This window comes from Nansenia antarctica (genome assembly GCF_963989245.1).
Source record: "Nansenia antarctica genome assembly, chromosome: 18".
Classification (NCBI taxonomy): Eukaryota; Metazoa; Chordata; class Actinopteri; order Argentiniformes; family Microstomatidae; genus Nansenia; species Nansenia antarctica.
Window position 1 is genome coordinate 14,347,712 of NC_137691.1, and position 10,889 is coordinate 14,358,600.

The 10,889-nt window shown below is 46.4% G+C and overlaps 1 protein-coding gene across 1 annotated transcript; it reads right to left on the reverse strand.

Moving 5' to 3' along the window:
- Positions 1-2,356: 2,356 nt before the first annotated feature.
- Positions 2,357-5,389, reverse strand: LOC308172982 (MAP kinase-activated protein kinase 3-like; the record flags this gene model as incomplete). The annotated part of the gene is made up of 8 exons (XM_080547945.1): positions 2,357-2,476; positions 2,702-2,782; positions 3,050-3,135; positions 3,446-3,570; positions 4,176-4,251; positions 4,582-4,708; positions 5,224-5,303; positions 5,380-5,389. The coding sequence occupies 8 exons, from the start codon at positions 5,387-5,389 to the stop codon at positions 2,357-2,359; spliced, it is 705 nt and encodes a 234-aa protein (XP_080404071.1).
- Between the last annotated feature and the right edge of the window lie 5,500 nt (positions 5,390-10,889).

A 10,889-nucleotide genomic window follows, 5' to 3' on the forward strand; every position in this document is an offset into this window, starting at 1 on the left:
AGCACAACTGGGTGTCGAGGCGGGTGGACCAGGGCCCCAAGACCATCGAGCAGATCCACAAGGAGGCCAAGATAGAGGAGCAGGAGGAGCAGAGGAAGGTCCACCAGCAGATGCTCAACAAGGACTCCGGCAGCAAGGGGAGGAGGCCAGGTCAGTCAGGCTCAGGACCCACGGAGAAATCCTCTTTAAGGCTTAGAGCACAGCCAGGCAGGGAGACAGGCAGGCAGGGAGACAGGCAGGCAGGGAGACAGGCAGGCAGACAGGCAGGCAGGGAGACAGGCAGGGAGACAGACAGCCAGACAGCCAGACAGCCAGCCAGACAGACAGACAGACAGGCAGGCAGGCAGGCAGACAGGCAGGCAGGCAGGGAGACAGACCGACAGACAGACAGACAGAGAGAGAGACAGACAGACAGACAGACAGACAGACAGAGAGACATACAGTCGAACTCACAACCTCCAAATCTACAGTCGAACTCACAACACCAGCCCTACATCTCTCTCTACCCCCCAGCCCTACATCTCTCTCTACCCCCCAGCCCTACATCTCTCTCTACCCCCCAGCCCTACATCTCTCTCTACCCCCCAGCCCTACATCTCTCTCTACCCCCCAGCCCTACATCCCTCTGTACCACCCAGCCCTACATCCCTCTCTACCCCCCAGCCCTACATCCCTCTCTACCCCCCAGCCCAACATCTCTCTCTACCCCCCAGCCCTACATCCCTCTCTACCCCCCAGCCCTACATCCCTCTCTACCCCCCAGCCCTACATCTCTCTCTATCCTCCAGCCCTACATGTCTCTCTACCACCCCGCCCTACATGCCATTATGAGTATCAGGTGGAAACACTAACCTTGTCCTCAATTTCCTTTCAGAATTTTGAACAAATGTACATTAAACTCCGAGCAGCTGTGAAGTCCAAACCACAGTGATGTCACCGGTGGAGGAGAACGGAGAGGGTCCGAAATGTTTTACAGTCGCAGAATTTGAAAGCCACGATAATCCCCACTTCAGTGTGTTTTGTAATACCGAAGCATTTTATTATATTTTTGATTAAACACAAATCCTCTGAATAACCTGCATCCATTGTTTGTGTCTGCCACCCCCCACCCCCCAAACTAATGCCATCGTCTAGTGCTTGTTTTCTGCATAATGTGCTCATTGATGTGGTATTCAGGCTCATGGTTATAAAGGATTGCAAGATACAGTATGCCTTCTATCCTATGAAACATTATATTACATAACACAGTTACACATTTGCCCTGGCAAATCATTGGCAAATTATTGTGTTTTACCTGTTCTATGTGTTCTAGTCACTCCCCGTTCTTCTCCCCGCGGCCCCTCGTTGGGCTGCACCCCCACCTGCTGGAATTGCTTCGCAAACTGTTTATTTCACTCAAACACATAGCCTACCTATAAATAGTACAAACCAGAGAAACTGATATCGGATGCAGTGGTGTCCTTTTTTCCAGAGCTGTATGCATGTATAACTGCCAACCCTAAAATGTTAAAAGATTATTTAAAACACATTAGCAATTAGGAAAATTAGGAACGCTTCACGATTGTGCGTGTCATCCGTGCGCCGGGGCCATGCTAATCTTCTCTGTATCATTCCAATTTTAGTATATGTGCCACCGAAGCGAACACAAACTCATTACCGTAAGGAAAGATCTTTGAAAGGGGCGTCCTAGCGGACATTTTTATTCATGGTTCGGATAAAACAGACTTGTACTTAGTATTATATCCATCAAACGTGCCTCAGCTGGACCCCGCAATCACGTCAGTCAGAGAAGATCAGTAAAATATACACAGATAGTCACCGTATTGACATATTATTATTTTGTAAAGTATAATGTTCTTATTGAGTCTCTGCCTCAAACGGAGCCGCAGTGCAGCATGGGAGATATGCAGAGAGCCTCGCGGTGATTGGTTAACGCCAATAAAAGGATCAGATTTCACATGGGGGGGGAGAGGCCATGCTGTACTCTGGCTCTGTTCAGTCAATGCTCAATGCTCTTATTCAATGCACAATAAGAACATTATACTCTAAAATCTCATCATATGTCCATATGGTATTATCCGACACTATCTGTGTGTCTTTTGCTGATCTTCTCTGTCTGAGGTGATCGGGCGGTCCCGCTGAGGCCCGTTTGAGGGTTATATCAAGTTATATCAAACTCCCCGCTGAAAAAGGCGGCTGGAAAGGCAGCTAATACAGCCAATCATGGACCTTGGATTATGAAGAACAGGCCAATGAAACATTGCGAGTTTCTGGCTAGGGAGGGACATGCAAATTAAGACAGATACGACAATTAGAACACTAGGTAGGTATCCCCCACAAGGATGACACGCAAGTTCTAAGGAGCAGGCCTCTTGCGTCTCTTCTGTAACAGGGGGTTGTTGGACGTATCCAGGTCTTTGATCATCACCTGGTCGTAGTCCACACGCATGGTGGCTAGAGCGCAGGTCATTTCCTCCTGTAGCCAGAGCACAACACGAGGGGGGGGGGGGGTTACTGTACACATCTAATGCTTTACCGCCACCTACTGGCTGTGTAGTGTTACAGCAGCAGGGGAGAGTTTTTAAAGGGAATCCTGGTTATTAAGACACGTAGGCCTTAATACCCTCTAATTGCCATCTCCTACTAAAATATGTTGGTAGAAAGACATGAAATATGTTCATGTCCGGATCTTCAGTCTCACCTTGACGTCGTCCCACAGCTCTCTCTCTTCCGTCAGAACGCGAGAGGTGTGCAGAGGAGTCGGTGGGACCACCATCGATTGCTGTCATATCAAAACACAGAGTTAACAAGAGCCAGTGACACCGTCCTATACAGTATGGGACCTCCCTTGTCCCGTATATTCATCCAATCACAGGTCTTCTCATGCGTACATATAGTGTAAATGATATAGCACCGATTCCTGCAAACCCATTTGTCCCGTATTTGGAAGTGAGAAAGTTTGCAACCCTAACCGTGCTCATGCTCTATCCACAAGGCTAACAAGGCTAACAAGGCTAACAGATCGTTGGCGGTCGATGGAGGTACCTACATTGATCCAGGGGTGGTTCATGAACTGGGCAATGCTCATCCTCTCGTTGGGGTCTGTCTTCAGCAGCTGGTTGATCAGCTGTTTGGCTGCCCATGGTGAGGTCATGAACGTGGAGAAAATAAAAACAGAATGTCAGACAAACTAGACGGTTTAAATGACGTATATCAATACACTCCCAAACCTCAATGTGTCTAGAACTACCCATCCCTAAGCAATGATTTAAAATCGTAAAAGACCTGTGTAGTTCAGTGCTACTGACTCTAACAGTTATCCTGACCCTAAAAACACTTCTCTTCAACTGAAACCATACAGTGTCCAGTCCAGAAGTCTTCTAAGTCCACTCTATCCCGCTCCAACTCAAGCCCATGTACGGTAGCAAACAGCGGACTGACTGACCTTCCTCAGACACCTCGGCCCACTCGGGGTTGGGGAACTGATATTGGCCCAGCCTGATTCTCTGCTTCATCCCTGGGGAGATGGCCTGGCCTGTGTTGGAGTAGAACGGAGGGAACCCGCAAAGCCTGTGGGACACGGCACACATTCATATCATCACCTTCTTAAAATAATGACTTACGTCATATTTTATATATATTTTTTCTTTTTTTGTAAAATAATATAGAATATATGATATTTAGGCAAAAACATAATTTTCCTCAAAAGTCACGTAAGCCATTATTTTAAGATGGGGATGATATAATAGAATAGAATAAACATAAGGATTTTTTTTTCTCCAGCCGCAACCAATCTTCTGGACAACACACAACACATCGAGGTAGCACAAGATTAGTTGCAGCTGCATATGACTATAGACATGGTGTTACACCAGCTACATACACACTCCCATTCATAAAACAGTCATTCAGAGGAGAAAGGGAGAAAGGGAGAAGAGGGAGGACTGATGGACAATGTTGCTGAGAGTTAAAAACAAAAACAAAAGAAGGTAGAACTGAGATTTCAAACGGAAGGAAAGTGAAAGTGAAGCTTGTGATATAATTCTAACACACACACACACACACGCACATGCACATGCACACGCACTCGCACACACACACACACACACACACACACACACACACACACACACACACACACACACACAGGGTATACAGACACGCTCAGTACTCACAGGATGTACATGATTACGCCCAGAGACCACATGTCACATGACTTGTCATATTTCTCTGGCCCAAGCACCTCAGGGGCTGACAGACAGACAGACAGACAGACAGACAGACAGACAGACAGACAGACAGACAGACAGACAGACAGACAGACAGACAGACAGACAGACAGACAGACAGACAGACAGACACCATACACACAAGAGAGACAAAGGGACAAACAGTCAGAACGACTGACAGGTAGGGACAACAAGCAACTGAACAGTTGATAAAAGCAAGTCATAATTTCTGTATATATCCGAATCATCGCAAATACCTCAGTAAAATTAAGTGTAGACTCATCGGTTATACAAACCCATCCGATGTGAATATTGTGACTGGAAAATCCCTCACCATCAGTGCAACACTTACCGACATAGTAAGGGGTGTAACAGGGGGTCTGGAGGGAGTTCTGCAAGGTTGTCTCCTTGGCAAAGCCAAAGTCAGTCAACTTCAGCACTGCGTTGCTCTCCTCGGTGGTGTAGAGCAGATTTTCAGGCTGTGGAGTGAGTGTGTGTGTGTGTGTGTGTGTGTGTGTGTGTGTGTGTGTGAGAGAGAGAGAGATAGAGGAGTGTGTGTGTGTTTGTGTGTGTGTGTGTGTGTGTGTGTGTGTGTGTGTGTGTGTGAGAGAGATAGAGGAGTGTGTGTGTGTGTTTGTGTGTGTGTGTGCGTGCATGTGTGTGTGTAAGAGAGAGAGAGGTGTGCGTGTGTGTGTGTGAGAGAGGTGTGTGTGTGCGTGTGTGTGTGCGTGCGTGCGTGTGTGAGAGAGAGAGATATAGGAGTGTGTGTGTGCGTGTGTGTGTGTGTGTGTGTGTGTGCATGTGTGTGTGTGTGTGACAAAGAGAAAAAGAAAGCGAACCAGGGTGAGAAGAGATTCACTCAACATATTAGCACTTCAGCCTTCCAGTGTGACCTGTCTTAGCCTCATATCTATCTACGTGTGTCTGTGAGTGACAGGTGAAAGGACCACGCGTGCTGTGTGTGACATGTGTTTGAGAGTGGTGACTGACCTACCTTCACATCTCTGTGGGCTATATCCATGTGGTGCAGGTATTCGATGGCTGTGCCTATGTCCCTCATGATCTCAGACACTTCTGGTGGAGAGACATGGCAAACGGAGATCTTATCAACACAGAGCAGACAGCACAGGGTCCCAGGGCACTGTAGCACTAGTATACATCGTAGAACAGCAGTGTAGTAACTAGGGATGCACCGAAGGTTCGGCAGCCGAATAATAGGAAAAAAAAGCACATTGGGTGAAATGTAAATGTAATGTAATGTAAATCACTGCAACAGTTAAATAACATCCACCCTCTCCATTCTCACCACGTATTTCCCTTGCATCTGTTGCAGCACTGTGTCCTCCAGCATCAACGCCCTCGTGGCCGTCACCGTGGAGGACTTCATCCGGCCGGTGTGTAAAAATCTGACAGAGAAACAGGTGTCCTGGATCAACATGAGCCTGAGTGAGTCACTGGTGGCTCTTCACTATTCGTTCCACTGTATCAGTTCTGACTGTACTTACTGTAGGACCATGTTAAGATACCATTAAGCTAGTTATGGGTTAGGACACAGAGAACGAGAGGGGATGCAAGGGAATACAAACAATTTATTTTGAGGGTTAGCTTTATGAATGGATGAATGAATGAATGGTCTTTATTGTCATTGATATAGTACCAAAGGTACCAAACAACGAAATTTGGGAGGGGGGGCTCCCCTGGTGCTAGGAAAAAAAACTAAAAACAAGAAGGGAAAAGAGCTGGTTTACATAAATAAAGGCTATGTACACTATCCACTATACTATACTATACAAATAAAACACTGTGCTGTACTCTATGCTATGCTATACCTATTCTAACATTTCCTATCTCTGTACCCGAGGGTTGTCATATTGCACATAGTGTTATTGCACATTCATTTAAAGTGTCGCAGTTTGCAGGTTTGAAATGTTCACAGTTGTGTTTCAGTATTGCACTTGATTTCAATCTAGTAGCTGCCATTAGCTTTAGGGTTAGGGATATTGATTCTGATAGTACACTAATGTAATGCATAACAATCTATGGAAAGCCAGTGTGTCATTTTCAATACATCTTGAAAATGCCTGTATTTGACAGAATGGTGTGATTGAGGAGATATGATTAACACTATAGTTTGACCATTTCCAGGTGTGTTCTTTGGGTTCCTCTGCATTGCAATGGCTGCAATTGCTTCTTTGATGGGGAGCATTCTGCAGGTACTTAACCTCATACATTGTTGTTTCTCAGTGAGACTTCAATCTTTAATCATATAGCTCTTTAGCACCCTCTGCTGTCTGTTAGTTGTAACCTGTGGGTTCATGGCAGTTATCTGTTTTTAGGCAGCCCTGTCTATATTTGGAATGATCAGTGGACCCCTTCTTGGTCTTTTCTTGTTGGGCATGTTCTTCCGCACATCAAACTCAACAGTAAGTATTCCCTATCTTTTCACTATCAATATCAATGGCATCACTCATTCATCATCTGTCTCAAAACAGCTGTTTCATTAAATACTGTATAAACATGAGCAGAGACTGTAACATCTGTTTCATTGAATACTGTATAAACATGAGCATAGGCTGTACGAGGCATTAAAGTATATCTAGGAAAATAGCACTATAAGTGCAGTCCTCAAGTATGAAATACCTGAAGCTGACATATTGTTAAAAGACTGCACTGTAAAGGTGTACTGTACTGTTATGTGTACATTGCAGGGTGGACTGTCAGGGCTGATCCTAGGTCTGGCTCTGACCCTGTGGGTGGGCATCGGGGCACAGATTTACCCACCCACAGCTGAAAAGACCGACCCGCTGCCATTCAATACCTCAGGCTGTAGCCACACAGTGGACCTCAACTTCACCACGGTGACACCATGGACCAGCCCTGTACCACTGACCACTCTGTCTGAGTAAGTCACCCAGAGACACATACTACAAATACTACACACGACGGTGTGTCGCTTATCCTAGAGCAGATGATGGCTCCATTAAGGTGGGCAGAGATGCTGGACTTTAAGTCACTGAATCAAGTGGATAATACTACAGATCAAAAAAGGATGTATACAGGAAATTAGCACTATACTACTACACTATCTACAAATAAAGGGGTCATTTCAATACAGTTTCTGAAGTGATTTCTTGAATCCGATGGGTGTTCTCTCGCTGTTGCAGTTACCGGCCTGCTCTGGCAGACTCATGGTACTCCCTGTCGTACCTCTACTTCTGTCCTCTGGGCACTCTGGTCACAATGATCGTAGGCCTGGTAGTGAGCATAATCACAGGTGAGTCACACTCTAAAGCTGTAAAAGGTCACACCCTTAAAGTACAGAAGGGTCAGCTTCTGAGACTAACGGGTAGGGATGCGATTAGCACTGGGTCAGGGACAAACGTCGTTGATGCACCTGTTGCTAGCAGCACCACTGTGGAGGCCAGTGTTACTGCAGCTGGCATGCGAACGCGAACCGGCACGGTTCTTTGCCGGTGTGAAAGCCCTATATGAGGGGTTCAGCGTCAGTTCGCTTCGGTGCACCTTGCTGCCTGATTGTCTGTCCCTGTGTCATTCACTCTCAACATGGATACAAGTACAATAAGCATTCTTTAGGTGGTGGTAGATTCTCTAAAAACAACATACAGATGATAATTCACACAATATAATACCACGAAAGCGTACAGCACTAAACAATAACATTTATTTGGGCAGCATCATACTCAAACTCAGGCAGAAGGGCAGGGTCCGGCCAGGTTCACAGTCACTGACTGCCAGTGCATCATACAGGTACATCATTCAGCTACTGATGTTACTGATGATGATACTTATGTTATGATACTGATGTGGTCTACCATTTGGTTTTAGTCATAGGCTATTGCTCTCACTTGTACCTTTTGCTAAGTCAAGCATTTAGAATGTAGAGTGCATATTGCGAAATTTCACAACGTCAATAACGCATCGGACTCTAAAAAACGCACGTTTTTTTTAAACCTCCGTTGCGAAAGGGCCCCCGCCGCCACCTTGCGGGGGACCCCCGGGATTTTCGGTACGCCACTGGATAGAACCTTATCATTCTAAGCTCATGAAATGTCAATGTCATTATTCCTTCTAGTCCACCGAGTGGACAAAGTTGGACGGTAATTTAGCTACGGCAAGCATGGCTCGAATTTTACAAATCACATTACAGTACATAACATCAACCCACTATAATAGAGTGCATTTATTAGTTCAGAAATTATTACAACACTTGTGTGTTGTTGTGAACCACCTATATAGCCTGTAGAACATTCTAGAAACCCTACCAATAAACATAATCATGTTTGATATTACTAGTCCTGACCGTGGAGGATCTGCCAGTGACTGAGGCGTGTGTCCTGACCCACCCTGTGGGAAACCCAGACCTCGGTCAACCAGACGAAGACTCACCCACTGTCCTCATCTGTGAGGTAAGATCTCCCACTAGGAGAGAATGATGACAGTCTCTAGTCTAGGTGTATGTATGTTAGTAGTACAAAGCATTACGTTTATTTTGTATTGAGTATAAAACAGTATTAATGCATTTTAACATTGAGACATATATTTTGTATTGACTATAAAATAGTATTAATGCATTTAAACATTGAGACAAGAAGCTGTCTTCTGTACCCGCTCTCCCAATATCTCAAACTGTGACCCCCCTCCCCAAGAAAAAGTTTCAGGCGCAGCATTTTCCCCCACTTTAAGCCCCGATGCTGGTGCTGCTGAGTAGCCAGTCAGTTTCCCTATCCCCAACCCCCCCTTGTTCCCAGTTATCCTGTGTCTCAGACACCTGACCCTCCCAGCCTGCTTATCTGGGGTTCCCCATCTCTTGCAAGTCTTTCTCCTGCTCCTATTCCTAGCCAATGTGTTCCTCCCTTAGGTGTATCACAACCAATATGGTAAGGGCATTCAACTGCAATCCTTACGGGCCACAGTCTCTGCTGGTTTTCTTTTTTCAATTGATGTAATGAATCACTGAGAGTGTACACGTCTGGGTTTCCAGATCTAATTCGAAGTATGAAAACCAGGAGACACTGCAGCTCCTGGGGGGTGAAGTTCAAAACACCAGAGGTGTGCTGTGTGAGAACTGATAATATCAGTTCTCACACAGCACACCTCTGGTGTTTTGAACTTTGGTACCACCAAACTATATCCACTAGAGGGCAGCACAATACATTAGGAACAGGCATCCTATTACAAATGTGGGATTAGAGTGTCATTTGATGTACTTATACTACTGCTATGATGGACCTCTCTGCCACGTGTTTGTATAGGGCCCTATTTAAACTCAATACAGACCCTTCCTCAAAGACTTGCGCGATGCCAGGGATATTCAGCAGTTACCTTGTCTTGCAAGTGTATACAGAACACACTCTTTTTGAGCCAGAGTTGTCCTGTCCTATAGGTTGCCACGGTGTCCGAGAAGTCCCGCATCATGGAGCTGGAGAGGGACCTCTCTCTGCGGACAAGGGAAGTGGCTGACTTGCGGTTGCGTCTGGAGTCCCAACAGGTCTCTGAGGGTGCTGACTCCACTGCCTCACCTCTTCTTGAGGAGGTGATCACACTAAGAGCTCAGCTGGCCTCTCAGGAAGCCAATCAACAGGGTGAGCTGACTGAGCTAAAGGAGAGGATGGGGGCTGAAGAGAAAGCCCACCGTGAAGCACAGGCCCAGCTTCAGGCTTCATCCGGGAGGCTCTCCGGTGACAACGAGCAGTTGCGAATGCGCCTGAGCCAAGGTGGGAAGGAAAATGCAGACATCATAGAGTTGTGGCGCTCTAAGCTGGAATCTGCCATTGCCTCTCACCAACAAGCAATGGAGGGGTTGAAGGTGTCCTTCAGCAAAGGGGAAGGTGCCCAGGCGACAGAGCTAGTAGAGACCAAGAGTGCCTTGGAGAGGCTGAAGGTGGACCACAAGTTAGCGCTGGAGGAGGCAGGGGCCAGGCACAGGGCAGGGGCTGCAGTCTTGGCACAGGAGACAGAGGAGCTAAAATCACAGCTGCTGATTGTGTCAGAAGAGAAGGAGCATCTGGATGAGTCTCTGCGGACCAGTGTGGAGAGTGCTGAGGAGCAGCACCTGGTGGAGATGGAGGATGTGCTGGGCAAACTGCATGCTGCTGAGATGAAAGTAAAGGAGCTGGAAGACAACGAAGCAAAGTTAGTCCAGCAGGTCCAGGACAGAGCCAGAGAGGCCCAAGAGCAGGTGGCAGCTATGGAGGCCCTGAATTCCCAGGAAACTCAAGGTAACTTAGAGCTCCAGAGCCTGAGGACCCAGCTGGAGGAGGCCCAGAGCCAGGCCCGCTCACAGGGCGTCAAGGTGGGCCTACATCCATCTTCCCATTGTCAATCACCATTTCAATCTCCAAATGTATATCCAATCCCATATGTTATAACTAACACATTTGCCAATTGATCATGGAATACATCTGTATGATACTATCTGTTATAGCTTATCCCTTTCATCAAATTCCTTACTTGAATTTATTTTTATTCATTATTACCCTTTCCTCCATATTTATTTTGTTTACTTATTGTCATTTTGTTTTCTTCAAAATGTCCTCCATGTCCATGCATGGTGTCACCATCTGGCCTGTGCTATAGTTCAACGAGTTAAGCTCTGAGTTGGAAGGACAGCAGCAGAAGCTTCTCTCTGTGCAGCACAGC